Genomic DNA, 20,887 nt, shown 5'->3' on the forward strand with positions numbered 1-20,887 from the left:
CTTAGTAGCATCTTTGTGCTTTTCCACAGAAGCACATTGTCTCATAAACAAGTGTTGTCTGCCAGCATCTATTAATTTGTTTTTAACTAGGATGAAGAAAATATCTTTCTATGTTTTGATAGAGCAGGTTATAATTATCATCTACACCTTTATTAAGACTTTTTCCAAATAAAAAGAGTTTCTTTATCATAAAGGTGATTAAACGTAGATTAGAATAAGAGTGACAGGTGCTTTTTAATAGTAGTGACTCAGTTTGCTGTTGGTTCAGAAGCTTGAGTAACACCCTGCAGTGAGTCAGTCCTATAGCTTCCTGTCATGGTAACCATGACCCAGCTGTTTTACCTTTCAGCATTACACATGATATTTTATTTTTTATCCTTTAGGACATATACCAAATTTTATTGCTATTCTTTCCAGATGATTTTTCTCATTTTTGAGTAACTTACATTTTTGAGTAACTTACAGGAACATAGAAGAATTGCCTTCTTATCAGAAACTTGTATTCATGTTTTTCCATTAATAATTCACTTAGTAGACGAAGACTAGTTGATTTAGTCTCCTAAAACACCCACCTTCATTCTCTGCCCTGCAACCAGATAGGTAATTGTTGGCAAATCGAGTAATCGTGAGCAAATATTCGCCCACTAAAAGTGAGTGGAGACTTGGGAGCTCTGCAGAGGTGGTGTGATTGGGCAGGTTCTCTGCATTCTGCTTTATAATTATATTTGGAAACATAAGTTCATATGGCTGCTAAGGAGTCCATCTTTTCACGTAACATACAGATATGATAGTTGTCCATATTATCCTACTTGTTTTATTATGCTTGAATTGTGTGTGCTTTAATATGGAACCCTTTTTTGAGTATATTATATCAGTGGGTCCCAAAACAGTTTTCGCTACTGTACTTGTTTCAAATTCAGGAGACTAGTGATGGAATAGCGAGTGGCACAATTCAAAGCTGAATTATCACCAAAGGTGGGATTCGATGTTCCTGAGCAAAGCTAAAGTACTCAGTTGCACATCAGACATCTTTAAAAAATACTGAATTTTAATAGCATTTATTGTTGAAGCTGCTGGTGAGTGATTCCCTAGCCAGACACCTGGTGTCTCCTGCAATCAGTTAATATTGTTTTAGGTTGACATGTGGTACTTAAGACTTTTAAAGGAATCACACATTTCAATCAGTGATCTTGAAGAGGGATATTTATTTTCTCTAGGCTCTGAATTAATGTAATCAGATTATATTGTCAGATTTTAGCCTTGGTGATGGCATTATGCATGAACACATCTAGACATGTGTGTGTCAGAGAAAACAGTCACCTTTTTTCTATCTTCAGGCTAGGTCCTAGAATAATGATGTTCTCGATTATCTCAAAATTTCTCTTCAAAAAGTGGAATAGCAAAAACAGAAAACAACAACCCCTTGGTCAACTTCTAAGGAAAGGCAGATTTTCTTAGTGGCTACCAAGGACTAAATCAAATTCTGCTGTCCCATTGTTTGGGAGCATTGATGGACAGGGTGACTTTAATATTACCTGTGCTTTCTGTGACATTAACATCAAATAGTTTTGTGCATCCTCAGTAACTTATTATTTCTCGATAGTCTCCCATTTAGCCCTGAAGGTCTAATGTGGCTCTTGTATTTGAATAACAGCCATCAGTTGGTATAAAATATTTTTGTCTCTGATTATAAAGGTAGAAATGATTGCATGGGTTCCTAGCATATCTTTTCTGTTAGAGCTGTCATTGGCATTCACTTCATACATCTGAGTTGTTCAGAATTTATCATTTATTCAGTTTATCCTTTCGAGAAGTACTTATCTGTGCCAAGATAGATAACCTCAAAGATGAATAAGGCTCAGATCCTGCCTTCGAAGCCTTATAGGCTAGTAGGGGAGACTTTAAGCAAGAGTACAGTTCATCTTAGGAAAATGTGCATATTGATACGGTCTCACCTAGAAGGAAAACATAATGATTAGGATGTTTTCATTTTTAAATAACAGAGACCTAACTCAGCTTGGTCTTTTAAAAAGGGAATATATTGGCTCACCAAACAAAAAGCTTGCAGCTTCAGGCAAGGCTTGATCAAGGCACAAATTGTGACATCGATTAGGTGTCTATGTATTTTTCTTCGGTGCAGATCCCCTGGGTTTCAAGCCAGGCTTCTGTGCTCACTTGCTGTAAGACCTTGCAAGCAAGTCATGTTACTCTGACCTCAGTTTCTCCTCTGTAAAATATAAACTAAAACAAACAAAAACTTCAGAGAGCTGTTTTTGAGGACTAAATTAGATATGAGCAAACCACTTAGAACAATGTCTGACACGCTGTAAATACTCAATGACACTGGCTAGTGTCATTTTACTTTCAAAAGCTGAAAATAACTTTGGAAGCATAGCAAGCTCTATTATTATTGTGCTTTATAAAACATGGCACTTTAAGAATAAATGACAATAGCATTTAGTCATTCTTGATTTCTAATGAAATCATTTTCCTCACCTGTTAACAAGGAACCAAAATTCAATCAAGAAGGCCAGCTTATCTTTAAGAGGCAGGAGGATAAAGTATGAAAACTCTGAGACACCGTGATCAAACCAGAGTACACGGCTAAACAAGAAAAGTAGTTAAATGTAGAATCTTATACTCATTCATTTGTTCACTTGGCCAACTCTTATTTCCAGGATAAAATCTTTTTTTTTTTTTAATTTAGCTATAAACCCAGAATCTAACAAGGGAGTTACATATGACTTATAGTTTCATCAACGTCACTTAAAATCAATCGAGTATCAACAGTAGGACCCTGGAATGAGGTCAGTCTGTCCAGACAGAAATGATGATCATAACAGCCATGGTTTACAGCACTGCTATGGGCAGTGACTGTTGACAAAGGAACCAGATCGCACAGTCCAGGAGGGGCGGGATCAGATGGCTCAGTTCAACATTACCGCTGTCCCTGTGTGCCTGCCTAGCTCCTAGTAGGTGCTTCGTAAGTATGTAATGGATAAACGAATTCTCAAGCTACATTTTTATTATCAAAGTAAATTAAGTGCAATTTCAATCAGCAGAATTGGAGGCTGATTTAAAGAATGTCGCAAAGTTTGACACAGCTGTGGACTAAATAATAGCGGCAGACAGGCTTGCTTTAGAAATGGGGGCGGGGGCTATTTTGAACAAGCTCTATGAGAAGACTAAGACTTTGAGTTTAACTGACAAGTTCTGAAAATAATATTTAAATCTACTAATTAGGGAGGAAATTTAATATCTCTCCTAGAAGTTTCAGTCTTTTCAGCTGTACCTGTGTACAAGCTGTCACTATTAAGGACAGGAAAACCTGGTTGAGCAAAGCATTCTCGCTTTGGTGTTCATGAGTTCAGTCTGGCCGGGGGAGGAGAACAGCTGTCTGTAATGTCCGAGATCACGAGGACATTCATAATGAAGAAGGCTATGACAGCTTATGGAAGTAATGCCCTGATCCAGGACACAGAGTCTCCCAGACCTCCTCCTTATTATAACACCTCCCACATTAGCTCGACCCTCTTTCTCAGCGCCATCGCAGCCGCCTGCCGCCTGTATCCTCTCCGCAGCGTCCCCTCCACCCCTCCCAAGTCCCCTGTCATCTGTAGACTTTCCAAGAGTAAGATGAAGTCTTTCCTCTTCAAAATTACTTAGGAAAAAAATTTTCCCTCCGATAGACACTATGTAGCACGTCAGTATCTTTCTTTAAGGAGCTCCTAATTCTCGCCAGGCACTCTGCTAAGTATTTGCTATTCTACATTTATTTTTCTTTTTTCCTTCTTTTGTTCTTTTTAATATATAATGTGCCTGGTTTATTTGGGAAAAGGGTAGAGAGGACATCTTTGCCTACCATTTCCATTTCTGTAACATTCTTTGGTCTATTCGAGTTCTCTATTTCTTTTTGTATCACATTGACATTTTATATCTTTTAGAATTTAACTATTTTATATAGGTTTTCAAATTTATTAGGGTAGAAGGTGTTATTCTTTCATTTTTAGCATTTTATGTCTTATTGTTTAAATTGTCTCTTGTGGATGATATATCATTGGATCTTTTATTAAAAGCCCGATCTGAGAGTTTGCCTTCTAATTAGAGCATTCATCGCCTTTATATTCATTTTTTATATGTGGATTTAGTTGTCCATCTTATTTTATAGTTCCCATTTATATCCCTTCTTCATTTCTTATCTCTTTTAATTCTTAGAACAACCTTATGTAGCGTGTAGACAAACACTATTGCCTTCATTTTATTAAGGAAGACACGGGGTGTTGAAAGGTTTAGTGGCCTTCCAAGCACCTCTTCTGTATAAGAACTGCCTTTTAAAGTGCTTGTTTGGCTTAGAGGAGTCAATTTCCTTCTCCCAGACACCCAGAAAGAACAAAAAAATCATTGGCTCTGTTCAAAAGTTAAAACTTGATTTTGATTTCTGAAAAGTACCTGATGACTGTCTTTCTCCTTTTTTTCCTCCTCCCCGTCCCTTCCACTTTCTACCTATTCTCTATCTCTGTCTCTCTCTGCGTCATCAGTCTATCCAACAGCAGCATTTGCACCCATAATCCAGACTTTGGTCCCATTCCCTCCATTTCTGTGGGACTTTGGTAGGATTCTGAGAACTTTTCACTAGGTGACCTCTCAGATCCTTCCAGATTAAACTGAGTATGAATAAGTCCACCTTAAATCTCTCAGTATGACTAAGTCTACCTTTATTGCTGTTTCGTTTCAAAAGAACTTCATTGAATTAGAAACATAAATTCAAACTGCATCTGTATTCTTCAGAGAAAACCAATGAGAAAGTAAATTATGTGTTACACAACAAAATAAATACTCCAAATTGGTCTGATTAACAACCAGAAAGAAGCCTGTTTTATATTTATATAAAACAAATATATATATTTATATAAAACAAATCCAAGATTTAGCTCTCTCTGAGATAATTATTTTGCTCTTCCCTGAAACCAGTTTTTATGTCCTGAGAAAAGACCTACAACTCAAATAAGCAGCAGGAACAAATTAACTGCTCAGGCTGTCTGTCCCTCTGTGAAGCTGTTGATAGCCACGTTAAGACTATTATAAACGTATTAGAAAGGGAGACATCACTGTTCTGTTCTTTTAAAGACTTGAGTTAGGAGATTCTCATTAAACTATGAAAATACTTTAAATGGGCAATTCTATACCATAAAATGAAATTTGATTTCAGTCCCTAAAACACATGCTGATATATAACGGTTCCTTTTTCAACTATACTTCTTTCTTTTCTTTTGGGTATTATTAGAGCCTGGATAGAAATTGGAAAAGTCCAACACTGGGGAATTAAGTCACCATTTTATATTTTTTCAACTAGGAAGAAGAAAAGATGCAGAATGCCATAGAAAATGAGAATGGAAACTTAATTCTATATGGAATCTAGATTACCATTCTAACTAACTTCCCTTGCTACAACTCTTCCCTTAATGAGATAAATTAGCTAGTTGAACAGCATTATATCTATTGAGTAAAAGGTTTGGTTTATATGCACTATGCTCTTTTTCCACTCAGTGAAACTTGTTAAGAAAGTCAGATTAGCCACCTTTGCAATTGTGTCGAATTTAAGCAAATTTGCCCATCTCTCCATCTCAGAACTGTGTTAATCTTTGGCTTTTCCCAGCCACTTTAGTGGTCATTTGTATTTCTGCATTGTCAAACAATAAACTGTCTATATCTTGTCCTTTGTTTTGATCCAAACTACAAGAGCCAATTGGAGTTCTGCAGGAAGTCTGTGTATTCTCTGCATTTCTTATCACTCCTGCAGAGCTGCCTTCTCTTTCTCTGTTGCCTCTCTCAGAAGCCTGCACTGCAACCTCTGTGCCAGGCTCCCTTCATAACTAACAACTTTCAATTTTGTAAACACATATCTGTCTTATGCCTTATTCACTCAGGATTGTGTTCTTTGCTATTTCTGCTGATAAAATAATTTCTACAAAGATGCTACATGACTGACAATGACTTGGTTGATTGCTTCACCATAATATCTTAATTTTAGTTAAGTCTAAAGGTATTATAACCTTAAAGGGTTACAGATTGTAGAAATCTTCACACCATGTTAAAGTTAAAATCATCCTGGAGGGGAGGAGACTTTAGTACCTCTCAGATCCTCAAATCATTTTTAAAGGAGTTTTTAATGAAATTGATAATTCAAGTACAAGGCTACGCTGGAAAAATTCAGTGACAGTTTGCAGGAATTTGGAAGCAGAGCATATCCTTAGGGTGGCATGCTTGCTGTCATTCTGTTCAGCCCAGTCGATGACACCTTTAATGACAACAAAACGTCAATTCATTTTCTTCTCGAGGCTTAATATCTCCTCTTTCCATTAGGTGGCAGGGTGTAAACTCAGATTAAAATTATAATCCCTTTAGTCTCAGATTTAGAGGTGTGACAAGAAAATTGGTTGCAGATTCAAGCTGCCTCAGTCTTTCAGAAGCCTAGGTGTTCTTCCAGGTGTGGTTTGCGAGCCACTTCCTCCTCTGAAGATTTCTAGAATTTATTTTGAAATTGCATTTTTTAAAAAAATATATTTTCCTTTATTTTTTTCTCAACATTAGAAGTCTGTATTCCTTATGAGTCATAACTCAATAAAATACAATCAATATAGTATTTTATGTTCCAAGAGTTCAGCAGTTATTCTTTCACATATAAAATATTCTGTAATTCTTGAACAAATATTTATTCTGATTATAAATGCTCATTAGGAATACTGTTATCCCTATTATTTTATTTAAATGTCAATGAATATTAGTGTTTTTTTTTTCTTTTTACAAGATGCCATTTCTAACAAGTTTAATAATATTGAAATATGATGTAGTTCTAAATATGTTTGTTTTTTATCACTTCAGGTGGAGGAGGCCCTGGAAGCTGTCAAAAATGCTACAAATGAGCAAGACCTTGCAAACCGTTTTAAAGAATTTGGAAAAGAGATGGTGAAACTTAACTATGTAGCAGCAAGAAGACAACAGGTGGGAAAGATTTTGGAAATGCTAGGGGAGAAAATGTGTGAATTTCAGTAACCTTGTAGCTATCTAGGTCTGACCAATAGATCAGCCGCATCTGCTGGCTCTGATTAGCAGATGCTCTCAGTACCTGGGATCACAAAGGCTGCTTCCTGCTTAGGCTGGTTCTCATACCACTGTGGGCCCTGGAGTACTCTCTGGCCTCTGCCTACCTTGAGGAGGTCACGGGGCCACCTGCATCACTTCCGAGAACCCCTGCTGCCAGCCCCACTACCTTCTAACCTTTTGTTTACTCTAGGAAATTCTCAGTCAAATCAAAAATATGACACTGTGGTGTGACGCTGTGGTCAGTCTCTAGGCACCACCCCTCTTTGCCTGCCCTTTTTATTTCCTAGCCCTGTAGACACCACCATGCATGTGTACATCCAGGATATGCAGAGTGTGGAGTAAAAGTTTTATGAACAAGAGGAAGAAAACATGAAGAAAATAAGAGGAAAGGCAGAAAGAAAAACGAAGGGAGGAGGGAGAGCGTAGGTGGGTAGTGAGTCACTTTCATGAAGGTGCTGGCATGGGGTCTTCTCTGCCTCTCCTGGCACCCTCGGTTTTAGCCAGCTTTGTTTGTTTATTAGGTGCCATCAGAATTTTGTTTCCCCAAAATGTGTTCTTTTTCTTTCTTCCTAGCTAAGAAAAACATGTTTGCAAATATGGAAGAGTCAGTTAAAATCCTTTTCACCCATTCTCTCGACTGCTCCCAGAATTCAACATTTCGGGCAATTCTTAGTGATTTTTTCTAGGATTTTCTATGACCAACCAGAAAGTTCCAGTCAACAAATATTTGTTGAGTGTTCGTTCTGTGCCTGGCTGAAGCGATGCTGCTGGTACAGACTTGGCCAAGATCTAGTCCCTGTCCCTAGAGAGCTTACAATGGCCTATAACAGGCGCACACACATGATTTTAGTTTGCGATGGCCTTTAAGTATTGTTACCAACAGAATTCTTTGTTCAAGTGGAATCTTGTGTGGTAGCCTCAAATTTAATGTGGGTAGGGGTGAAGTTACCCAGCAGCACAGTTGTGAGATCGGAAAGCTGCTGGCTTTTTAAACAACTGAAAAAGAATACATTGAATCTTGATCTCAATGAACCAGGGAGAGACTGGGAATTAAAATAGCATACAAGGACATCTGGAGTCTTGTAGAGTGTTTGGATTTAAGGGTAAGTGAGTCTGTAATATTTGAATAGTTCAATGTTTGGTATCATGTCTCGGATTTACATTTTAATATCCTCTATGTAGCAAAAAGGGAGGTGAGTAGAGTAGAAGAAGGGAAATTAGTTGTAGTTGAGAGGGGGCGGAAGTAGCCTAGGCGAGAAATGGTGATGGTCTCGATGAGTGTGGAGCTGTGGGAATGGAGAAGACTATAGGATGTCAAAGTTGATTTTGAAAACAGAACACATAGGACCTTCTATTGAATTGGATGTGTGTGGTTAGGGAGTGACAGCAACCAGTTCTCTTCTGAGCAAATGGGTTGATGGTGGTATATTTACTAAGATCAGGGAGACTGGAAAGGTACTAGAGTTATAAGTAAAGATTGTATATTTAGATGCATGGATTTTGAGAAACTTGTGAAATATCTATGTAGAAATGTGAATAGACGAGAGATGTAGGTTGGAGATTGAAACATGAGTCATCAACATGTAGCCGGTTTTAAAATCCATGGGTGAATATATGAGATAGTCACATGAGACGACACATAAATATTATTTATTTTTATTTCATTAACACTTCATTTTTAATTAATTGCTATTTCAGACTTTTTAAAGAAAATTTAGAAAAAGAACAGAAATGAAAGATATAAAAACCATATCCTACCCTACCACTCAGAAAAAAATGGTACTGATATTTTGGTATTTTGCCTTTCAGTATTTATCTTCATATTTTAACATACTTGCAATCATATTATGTATAAAATATGCATATTGTGTTTTGTTTTTTCATTTTATATAACTATTATTCATATTATTACTTTCTGGAAACTAATTTTAATGTCTATATAAATAGTCCATCAAATGAATACTTCAGTAGTTTCCTTAACCAATTTTTCATAATTCAACAATTAGATTATTATTTTTTTTTTCATGTGGTTAAAGACTGTTTTCTCCAATATCTTTATGGAGAGAATTTTCCACCCATCCTCTCTCACGTATTCAGATTTTTTTTTCTTATTTCTTTTTTCCTTTTTCTTTTTTTTTAGCAGAGACACTCAGTAATGAAATAGTGGAATTTCTGGGCCAGGTGTTGTGGAGGTTAATAAGGCCCTTTGTTACTGGCCGGGAGAAACCTACCTGCATTGCCTAAATATATGCTAGCATAAAAGTACACTCATATAAATTTGTTGCCTGTTTATCTGTGCTCATCATTAGGGCTAAAAATAAATAATCCCAATTTAGAAATTGTGTTGGCTGGCATAAATCTGTTATTTAAGTAAAAGAGGATGGATGGTTCTGTTATTACTTATTGTCTTGACAACCTAGATAATCAGATATAATGTGCTTGTCTCAGAGTTATTTTGACCCACAAAAAGGAAGATGATTGCCAGGTCATCCATCTGTCATGTACCAAATGAGCAAATAGGAATAGAAACCTGGTAGTTCAAATATCTTTTAATGACGTTTTGAAGGTGCAAGAACATTCTCCCAGAGATACTCACCTGGCAACCCTACACGGCTCTGAGAGAGCAGCACTGCCTTTAACATTTCCAAAAATGATATGAACATTTTCTTAACATGTCTTTTAAAGCTAAAAATAAAATGATTCCCCAGTGGTATTGTTTTGATATCCAAAACTAGGAAATTCTATCATCTTTGACCTATTCTTTTTTTATTCCCTAAACTCAATGATTGAAGCTGTCATTAAAGGTAGTTTTAAAAAAATGAACCCTATTCTAAAAATGATGATGAAGTGGCAGTATTGCACTAAGCAAAAATCAGAAGAGTTTGATTTCCCCTGTTTGTAATTATAATTGAAAATGGATGTAAGTGGAGTATCAAGAGACTGAAAGTTGGGTTTTTTATCTGCTGATAACTGTCTCTGATCCATATAAGACACTTACCTTGTTGGTGGTTTGGCTTTGCCTTCTTTCAACAATATTTATTGCATGCTTTTTATAGGCCAGACACTGTGTTAGTGACTAAAGATCCACTGAGAAGCATGGGCTTAAATAAGTAAATATAATAAAGTATGTTAATTACAGGAGGGAATAGGGTCTGTGGGAGCTGATAGAGAGTTCAGTGAAGGGTGGATTGTAGGCCCTGTCAGATGAAAGGCTAGGGTGGATGAGGGACACTCAGATCTTTCACATAGCAAGAACAGTATGTGCTAGGTCCTGGCAGCTAGAGAGAGTGCAAGAGAGAGTAGATGGTTTCTAAAATTCAGAGTGGTTCTCAGAGTCTGTGTCTCTAAGTTTTGTTACAAACAATTCTATGGTAAATGTCATGGATGTGACAGGTTTCGTGTTTTGCACACACAGGAGCTGAAGGACCCTCACTGTCGGGATGAGATGGCAGCCGCCCGAGGGGCCCTGAAGAAGAATGCCACAATGCTGTACACGGCCTCCCAAGCTTTTCTCCGCCACCCAGATGTTGCCGCCACAAGAGCCAACCGAGATTATGTGTTCAAGCAAGTCCAGGAGGCCATTGCCGGCATCTCCAACGCTGCTCAAGCTACCTCGCCCACTGACGAAGCCAAAGGCCACACAGGCATCGGCGAGCTGGCTGCGGCTCTGAACGAGTTTGATGTAAGCATCCCGGTGATGTACACAGAAGGCTGTATACTTTCATTTAAAAAAATGCATTGGGGGTGAAGGGCCACCACCTAGTATATACTGATTTACCCTCTTGAAGGCTTTTGGTATTAGAATGAATTACAGAATGTTTCTACTGTTAAGCAAAGTCCTTCAAGGCCCAAAGCTTTTCTAAAAGAAAAGGTTTTTTTGAGCCATATGCTAGTCTGGGGCACATAGCCTAAACCACCAGCAGCAGGGCTTGATGGAGGAGACAAACGTATCTGCCATCCTGGGCTCTTCAGTGAGTCTGAAGAAGAAAGATGTAAGTTCTTTTGAAAGTATTTACACTGGCTATAGATAAGGGGGGCAGGTGAAGGTGAAGGTGAAGGGGGCTAGTTCTGGGATAGGTGGGCATACATCCAGAAAGTTCATGTGTAAGCAGAATGCGGTGGAGTCTGTCAGTTGGCTATCTTTTTTAAGATAAGGACTGAAATAGCCGCCAGGAACTTAATTCAAAGTTTCTACATAAATTCAGGGACGTGAGCAGCGTTTTGTTGGTGTCTGCCCACCAGCTCTGCTAACTGATTAACTCTTTGTTTCTTCCTCCCACCCTTCGGCCTGCTGTGACTTCACTTAGGACATCTCAGAATTTTTCTCTTGTCACTGTTATTAGAAATGTAACTTATTGTCAGAGCCTAGTTAATTTGTCTTTAAAGGAATTAACAACTATATGTGTGAGGGCTCTATCCCAAGCAAGTAGAAAGCCTCTACACTGTTAACTTCCCTACCCCAGAGGCTGTTTTACAGACAGTTCATCACTTGTAAGGTCGTCTTTATTACTAAAGGGACAAATGCCACGGGCAGCCTGAGTAGATTGCACCTGTTTTGCCTGGGTGAAGAACTGTCCTTAGTTTTTTTCATTTTAGATCAGTGGCCAACACATTCTGTTGCCTTCTGACCCACATGAATCGTGGTCTTCCTCGCATCACCTTCCTGGGCAGTACCCCTGCCAGTCCCACGAATAACCCACATTCTGCACCCACTATTCCTGGGGGTGTGGCCCAGTGAAGGAAACAGGAGGAGAATGGCTCACTGCCCCTGGGTGTGTTCACATCATCAAAGTGGGTGAGAGGGACTCATATCATTAACACCCCAGGATGACAGCCTTCACCTCCCCTAGGTCATGGTGTGGGCCCACCTTTGAAAAGCTGGAATTTAGTTGAGTTCATCCTATGCTCAGTGAAAGTCTACTTGTGTTGTGAGAGCTGCAAAGATTTATAAATAATCAGTATCTGCTTTCCTCCTGTAGGGAAGATTAGGGAGGTAGGATGTGCTAAACACTCTTTAAGTGGTAGAACACGTTACAGAAATTTATAGAAGAAAAAAGAGGTTACTGAACAGCTGTGGAGAAAGATGATGAGCTTGCTTTGGATATGTTGGCATGACTTTTTGACAGAAGAAGACTGGCTGGCTGCTAGGAAAGAGGATTAGGACCAAGTGATGTTAAAAGCATAGAGATGGATGATATAGGAATAATTATAATACTTTACATTCAGATAACTCTTTGCAGTTTTCACAGGGCCTTTCCTTTTTCCCTTACTTTTTTAGCTAGTCAAATATATATATATTGAAATTAGATCATATACTATTTTCTAAGTTTTTTTTGTAAGGATTAAATATGATAATAAATTTAAAGCATTTAACCCAGAAATAGGGCTTTAGTATGTAATTGTATTGACAGAGTTTCAGGAGACAACTGAATATCCATTGGAGCTAATAAGAGAATTCAGTAAGATTATCAATTTTATTTTTTATTTTTTTATTATTTTAAGTTTTTAATATGAATTTATTTTCAAGTTATATTTTTTTAAATGAAGAAATGATTTTAATTCCTCCTCCCATCTACCTCTCCACTCCCCCCTCTCCCCTACTCTCTGGTTCAATTTTAAAATAAACAGAAGTCACTAGATTTCCGTAATCCCTTGAACCCTTATTTTATATATATATAGAATATATATAAAAGTGTATGTGTGTGTGTGTGTGTATATATATAGAATAATGAGAAAAAGAAATCATGTTCACAAAATAGACAATAAAAATGTTTTTTCGCTTTATTTTATTACTTAATTTAATTTTATTTCCTTTTATTTACTAGAAGTAATCCTGACATAGGTGTGGAAGAGCAAAGAAAGAAAATTTTATTGTTTTCTTTCAGGGCAAGTTTTAATTTTTGGTAAACAGTGTCATGATCCCAGATGGAAAACCATTGACCTTGTCAATGTCCCAATAACTATTCTAAAAGGGTTCTTTTGAAACTTGACAGAGTGATGATTCTAGGAAAATTTTCTTTTCCTAGAGTAAGAATGGATGAGCCCATATTTTAAGGAAATGAAAAAAAGCAGGTTATGTACTCAGATATTAAAAGGTAATATGCTACATTAATTTTTAAAGTATACAGTAGAACAAAACGTGTCCCATCTGTGAAACAGAATAGGAAATTACAATCTCAAATTCAAAATTATTTCATGAAATGGTGCTTTTTAAAATTAAGAATAGGTAGAATATTTTGTTATCTTTTGACATAATTGAATTTTTATAATCGTAGTTTATTTTATAATCAAAAGTAAATAATAAAATCTAAGTGAGCACACGGTGATACAGTAGAAATGTAGCAGAGAGGGAACTCTTTTAAAGGACAAACCAGACCCTTCAGCTGCTGCCCCCTTCTGCCCAAGAGAGTGGTGACTCCGGCTTCCATCTTCTGTATCCAGACCACTTTTATCAAAGGAACTTTTACATAAAGTGAAGTTAACAATTAAGTCCTCGCCAGAGTGTTACAAATGACTTTGGATTCATAAAACAAAACAAAACAAAACAAAACTTAAGGCCATGTGGGGAAAATCTATTAGCAAAACGTGTGGACATATTTAAACTCAGCTGTTTTACTACAGTAATATCTTCTCATGCTGGACAAATAAGGCTTTGGGAGGTTAACACATGAATATAGCAACATATTTTGTATAAAACATGGTATATTAACTAATTCCTTAATTATCATATTGTTATATATATAAACAAGTAATTTTTATTACTTATTACATTAACTAAGTATATTATGTTACCTACGTAATTATATCATCTATTAACTAAGTATATTAATCAAGTAATATTTTATTATTAAATGTATACTGGTTCTTGAGCTATGTAAATGCATAAAGCATTATCTAATGTTTAAAATTTTATTTCTCGGGTTGACAAAAATTAACATGTGAAGCTGTCTAAATTGGCAGTTCATAGACAGTAATTTCATTTGACAGTTCCCTAAAAGTTGTTATTTAAAAAATGCAATTAATTTTAGTACCTTCTCAAAAGTAGTAATGCTAGTAAAGTATTATTAAATATTTCAGGATATAATATAATTAACCAGTTGTAGATTTTTCATCATTGCTGACACTAGCAGACCTAGACAGTCCTTAATGATATTTGAAATTCTTTTACTAAAAATAATGTTCCATTTCTCTTTACTGTGTAACAGAATTATACATTTCTGTTCTACAGTTGCATAATGAACACTTTGGTGTTTTTAAATTTCCCAGGCATATTGCTTTGAAATTGATTTAGAATTCACAGGCGTCTGTCTCACATCCTATACGCTATTCTTAGATATTAAACAAATTGATATCACATTGAATGGGAAACTCACTCAAATTTCCTGTGGCTTACTTCTCTGACAATATCCCTTCCTGATGCTTGATTTAATGCCTTCCCAATGTAATGGAGATTTTAAAAAGTAAAGTATCTTCGAGATCCTGTAGTGAAAGGAACTATAGAAACACAAAATATATTTTCATAACTAGCATAGCTAACATTCCCTAATGTTGAATTTGAAGAATATTTTATATTAATAGTCATGAGTGTGTCAAACCCAGTTCTATGGGTGGTAGGATGCAGAAGTAGCAGAGAGTTTGATAGTTGATTAAGAACAAGGTGAAAATTAGTACTTTTATATTCATTTGTCTAAATTATAGGATTGATTTCTGTCTGGGTATTTATGTTTGTGGCTCAGTGCTTGGTGACCTGATTTTTGGCACTATTATGTTATCTTCATGAATAGTTGATATGGTGATTTATGAAGCAAAACAATGAAGGAGAAAAACCATTATTTTAACAACTTAAAACTGTCAAGAGCATCTCTTAAAATACAACAGCAAAAAGGTAAATGATTGCTAACTAATGGAAAAATCAGCTTCTGTTTAAAATGTGGCAGCTTGAGATGGTTATTTTTATCTAGTGAAACTACTAAGGGATATCGAAAAAAATTTTAAAAAATCTAATGACTGCTCAGAAGTAAATCATATTATGTCAATTTTGACTGCCAGAAAACTTTCAAGAGTGGAAGAGAGGGAAATTAAAAGTTATTGGTACAGAATATCTTTATTTTAATTAAAGAGATGATAATATACTATAGCTTGTTTTTTAGAGCTTCTTTTGTAGATGAGGATACTTTAGAAAAATAGAAATTAATACCATTCATGACCCAATCTTTATAATCAATAGCTCTTTCTTTTGTAAGTCAATGTTTTCTTTTAAATCTGACAATAAACATTATCTCACATTCCTCTAACTCTAAGCTTTTTACTTGTGACTCTGCTTCCCTCATTTCTCACTTGCCCTGGGAGTTTGCTTGATTAATAATTTTCTTTTTCTTGTACCTTCAGTTTCTCTTTCTCCTTCTCTTTTTCCATCCCCTCAGCCTATAGAAAATGTATTTCTCTTCTACAAAAAGTGTTAGGCTACCATATTTACCATATTCTCATATTTCACTTTATTTTTAGAGTTCCTTAAGAAGTAGATTCTAGTCCTTGCCTTTCCTTTCTTGGCTGCCGGCTGGCTCCCACCTTTTTCAGCCTTGCCTTCTAACCATACTCCTGCCCCTCCTTTGTGACACTGAAGATCTTTGAATTCAGTTATGAAATCTATGTGCTTTTATTTTCTAGTTCTTAACTCCTTCAACTTTGGAAGCAGGGGTGCAGCACAGGGGGACATTTATAATAGCATTAACTATGCTTTATCGCTATATTATTTCTAACTTGTAAGATTTAAATATCTGTATTTTAGAAGTAGGACAATTTGGTCTCGAACACATTGAGCTGAAATATGTCACCATGACATATCAACTCTATGTAAGTTGTCCTTCCTGCATCTACTTAATTATTCATAACCCCTTTGTATCGTCTTAGGTTTTCTAACTTTTTTTCCTCCTTCGTTCTATAAATATGTTTTCTTGATCTAAATCTCTTGCTAATCTGGTATTCAGTGGATGGAAATGTTGGAATGTGGGGCATTTGAATCACAGGCCAAGGGGATAGTAACAACCTGTATCTGACATGGTTAGGTCCCGTAGGTGAACTGCAATGAAGAGAGAATTGTCCTCTGGGGAGCATTTCCATACTCCAGTGGTCACTGCCCAGGAGTTATTCCACCTTGTGCTCTTCTTGGGTGTACACAGATAATCTAGGAGCTCTAGTCCAAAGAATGAGGTCAAGCAGCAAGATTTAAGGTGGTAGCAATCATTTCACAGCAGGATCTAGCTCATTTTGGGGACATGGCGAAGAGCTCTCTAGATACCTGACAATAGGATTTGGGATCCGGGGTTGGAATATAGTCGCAGTGGAGAGCTGGAGTGCTAAATAGGTAACTTAGATCAGAAGCCAGAATACATGACCTCAGACTACACTTACTTACGCTGTTTTTCTGTTGTCCTCCTACTCCAAATATCACTCTTATGCCTTTTGAATATTGAGGTAATGATAGGCCCAGATAATGCTCCTGTGGAAGTTCTTGTCCCTTAAGGAGCTACAAACCTGCATTCCAGCTGGCTCAGTGGTTCTTAAAGGGATTCCTTGATTGCTGGTCTCGAGAACATCAGGCAAGGACTGCCTCCTTGGAGAAGGAAATTTCCACAGAGCATCTCATTCAGTCCCTTTCTAGTTCTAATCTTCCTTTTTGCTGAGGAAACCAGCATAGTTATTTATCAGAGAGGCTTATTACTCCAGCCCTCATTTCCTTCTTTGACATTCAGTGAAGTCATTCTGAATGCAGACATCTTGTGAATGCCCATAATAGGTTACAGATATTGTAAATTTCCTGCATTTTACATTACATTAGATTGAGGGTGGGTAGAGGAGAGGAGAGAGTCCTGTCAAAACACTTTAAACACACTGATAAGGAAAATGCGAGATGTTGTTAGTCTTCTAGAGAAATTAGCAAGCAGGAGGCCAGATGCATAAAAATGAAGACCAGTAAGCAGGACCATTTAGCTTCTGATTCGGATACTAAAAAGATGGAGCAGGCAAATTCAGCAATTTTCTTCCTATCTGAATGCATGCCAGTATTTTCAAAGGTTTACCATCTGTACAGTTACTATGTCTGTTTTTCTTTAATACTTTAATTAGTACTTCTTAATAATCTCTGCTATATTACTATGAAGTGATTTCTACTTAATGGCCCTGGGAAGTAGCATAGGACATTGGAAAGAACCCAAGGTTTAGATCATGATGTCTGGATCTTACTCCAAGCTCTACAGATAACTAAGAATGTGTGACCTGGGGTTACTGAGATAACATTTCTAGGCCTTGCAATACAGGTTAGCCACAGGATAGCTAAGATCATTCATTTAGAGCTTATAGTTTACTAAGTGAGAAATAAGAACAAAGATGTGCAAAATGTAAAGGAAAAATGCTTAATAAGCAGCTTGCATGAGTGCTGTGGTGTGCACTTACGTACCTAGTATGGACCTAGTATATTGTATGTATCCTGGGGATGAGGTTAGGGAGAATGAAATCAGAAGAATTTCTGGAGTAGAAAGTGCATGAGTAGGAATTAACATGATGAAGTGTGAATGGGAGTGTTTCTCAGGTTGAAAGAACATCATTGCATATAAAAGTCTGGTGGGTAAAAAGTGCATAAATTATTCATCCCCCGGGATGGAGCCCAGGGCATGAGAAAAATATCAGGCTAAGTGGTTGAGCTGGAGGCCGATCTTATCCTCGTGGGCCTCCCAAGGAGGCTTCAACCAGAGGGCATTAGAAAGTTGCTGGTGATAAAAGCAGGGAAATGCACGGCCAGATTTCTGTTTTTAAAAGATCTCTCTGGCTGCAGGGTGGCAAATAAATGCGAAAGGGACAAAGCCACAGGACAGTTAGAGTGATCAGCGTTGAGACATGAATGTCTGAAGTTGCAAGAATGGGAAGAAGTGGATGAATCTGAACCATATTGAGGGAGTATAATCAATAGGCCTTGAGGACCGTACATTTTATTCTTATATATCAAAAATTAGAGTTTTGTACAGTGAGCTTTAGTTAATAAGACCAAACATTTTTATAATTCCAAATATGAAATCTTAGAACTTTCGGTCCTTTGTAGGAAATTATTTTTTTTGCATGATATAACTTTCTTGTATTGATTTTTTTTTAGGTTTTTGATTCACTTACATAACCACCAGTTTGATTATTAAATGTCTAGTAATTTATGCAGTTATATATTTTGAACATTCTTAATCCAAATTCTACAACATCTAGGATTTTTCTAATTTAGCTTAAGCTGTTTCTGTTTATTTGAGCTTCTATTAGTATGTGCTTAGTGTACTCATTTTACTTAATGTCTTAAAAACAACAACAAAATCTTTTAAACACACTTTTTTCAAAAAGCAGAGACAGATTTTCCAATTTGGTAGGACGTAGAATCAATAACTAGGGGTTAGTAGAGCCCAACAATTCTCAGCTCTTCACCATATCTTCTCCTAATGGACTGCCTTCTGAATCTATATGTTCCTTTTGCATTCTTGCAAAAGAAACTCATTGAAATTACCTTTTAATCCCTTCTAGAGGGAAACAAGCAGTGGTGTTATAACATTCTTTATCTTATAGTGACATCTGGTGGCCAAACAGAACATTAAAAAACTCCAGTAGGTGTCTATACCTGTAAACGTAGTACAACACTAAGTATATATATATATTATGGGCTCAAACTCAGGTGGTGCAAATATGGACAGGGTGTAATCTGCCTTTAGAGAATTTTAGTCTGCTTATATAAGCCTTTTGTATACTAATGTTATGCAATGAAAGTCACGTTAATCCTTTTTGGAAATTTTTCTACCCTGGGAAGGTGCTAAAGATGAATGCAGATGCAGATGAGTTTGTAGGAAGAGGGGAAACTCAAGGTAGGATAGAGAGTTGAGGGTGGTTCTGCTGGCCCTGTGGGCACTGGGTAGCCAGCATCTGGGACAGTGAATTCTTCACTGCTTCCTGAGCCAGGCTATATCCCTCTAGGACCTGTTTATCTAGTATCATCATTTATTGTCCAGAAATCTTATTCTGGGATATTGTCACCTCCCATATCTTCTTACTTTTAAACAGCTTCAGCTGTTTAAGGTGTTATAATCCTAGGAGTATTTTCTGATAGTGTCATAATTATTCCAAGGAAATATCCCAGAACAATTTAATTTTCTATATTTCAGTCAGTAAATGTGGAGCTAAAAACAAATCATTAAGCAAATAACAGAATAAGATTTGAAATATTTTTTAAAATTGCAATCAAATCCTCATTTGTTTGCCTCCCTGTTGTCTTTAATCAAAATTATTACCTTTCCAATCTTGTATTATTTCCTTTCACAAGGGGAAATATAGGAACCTATATATTTCCTTATGAGGATAATTTTTTCCTTTGAGAATATTTACATATTCTCTGGGCCTGAGTTTATTTTTATTTCAAATAATAAATATTAAATATACCTGGATACTGATATAATTATCACATGTGATAATCATATGTCAATATCACATATTATCAATTGATATATGGATATCTAAACTGTCTAAATGTGTGATAGCAAATATCATTTTGATTATCATTTATTTATTAGTCATACTTTAAAATTTGGAACCAAATAAGTCCTTTTATCTAGTGATCTATTTACTGGTGAAAAGTGCAGTTTATTTAAAATGTTTACCTCTTTAGTATTACTTTCTTTCCTGATTTCTTATATTAGTAGTACTTGTCTTTTCTTGGCTTCCAGGATTGTATCTTCCCCTTCTCATGTGCTCCTCATGGTACAGTACTGCAGATGTACTTGGTACTCATTTATAAGGTTTAGTTTGATTTAGTGGTGAAGTTAACACACACACACACACACACACACACACACACACACGCTCACACACAAACTCCTACCCCCCCAAAAAAAACACTTATTTGAATTTCTCATCAACCAAAACTCCTTTAACATACTTCCATAACTTTATCTCCAGCAGCATATTCTAGAAACTTTACTATAACCTGTTGAGTTCCATTGTTCATTTCCCTAATGTATATAATCAGAAAAAAAACAGAATATGTTCTCTGATGTTGTTTTGTTCTGATGGCATACATTCATCGAGCTAAGGCTACAGGGACACGGTTATCCACAGAGGTACACATGGCAGTACAATTGTCAGGCAGCTGAGTAACTGAGGCATAACTGAGTCCTGTACCGTCCTGGTCAGCTGAGTAACTGAGGTATAACTGAGTCCTGTACTGTCCTGGTCAGCTGAGTAACTGAGGCATAACTGAGTCCTGTGCTGTCCTGTAAGTGTACAAACAGGATGGCATGGTGCAGGGCAAATAAAATGAGCTCGTGTTTGAATCCAACCACATTCCTCTATGCCTCTGTTTCTTTATCTATAAAATGGGGTAATAATGTTGACTCCCAAGTTTATGATGATAATTTATGAGATAAACATTCATAGATGCCTAATATGTGGTAGACACTCATAAATGCTAGTTGTTTTTTCCTCCCTCTCAATATCTTCTATCCAAAGTCATGAAGCTATTTCCTCGAAAAGTCTTAGGGAACAGTTCCTGGTGGAAAAGGTGATAATGCCACTTGACAGTAGCTGTAGATTCAATAATGCCATATGCTCTCCCTTGACCTTATCTACACCCTAGTGCAGAATAGCTGCCAAAAAAGTTTTGGCCAGAGAATAAGCAATCTTTAGAGGTAGGCAATTCTACATCATGGGGGCAGAGGGTAGAGAATCTCAAGCAGAGATTAAATTACCACTTGGCTGAGGGCTG

The 20,887-nt window shown here is 36.7% G+C and overlaps 1 protein-coding gene across 6 annotated transcripts in view; it reads left to right on the forward strand.

The window, feature by feature from the left end:
- CTNNA2 (catenin alpha 2) overlaps nucleotides 1–20,887 on the forward strand; it is a 988,991-nt gene that overhangs the window by 297,117 nt on the left and 670,987 nt on the right. For all 6 annotated transcript variants that reach the window (XM_006905230.2, XM_006905232.1, XM_006905231.1 and 3 more), the window contains 2 exons: nucleotides 6,883–7,002; nucleotides 10,520–10,786. In XM_006905230.2, the coding sequence (XP_006905292.1) occupies nucleotides 6,883–7,002; nucleotides 10,520–10,786 (387 nt within the window). The remainder of the gene's footprint in view (nucleotides 1–6,882; nucleotides 7,003–10,519; nucleotides 10,787–20,887) is intronic.

Source organism: Pteropus alecto, unplaced genomic scaffold (genome assembly GCF_000325575.1).
Source record: "Pteropus alecto unplaced genomic scaffold, ASM32557v1 scaffold100, whole genome shotgun sequence".
Taxonomy (NCBI): domain Eukaryota; kingdom Metazoa; phylum Chordata; class Mammalia; order Chiroptera; family Pteropodidae; genus Pteropus; species Pteropus alecto.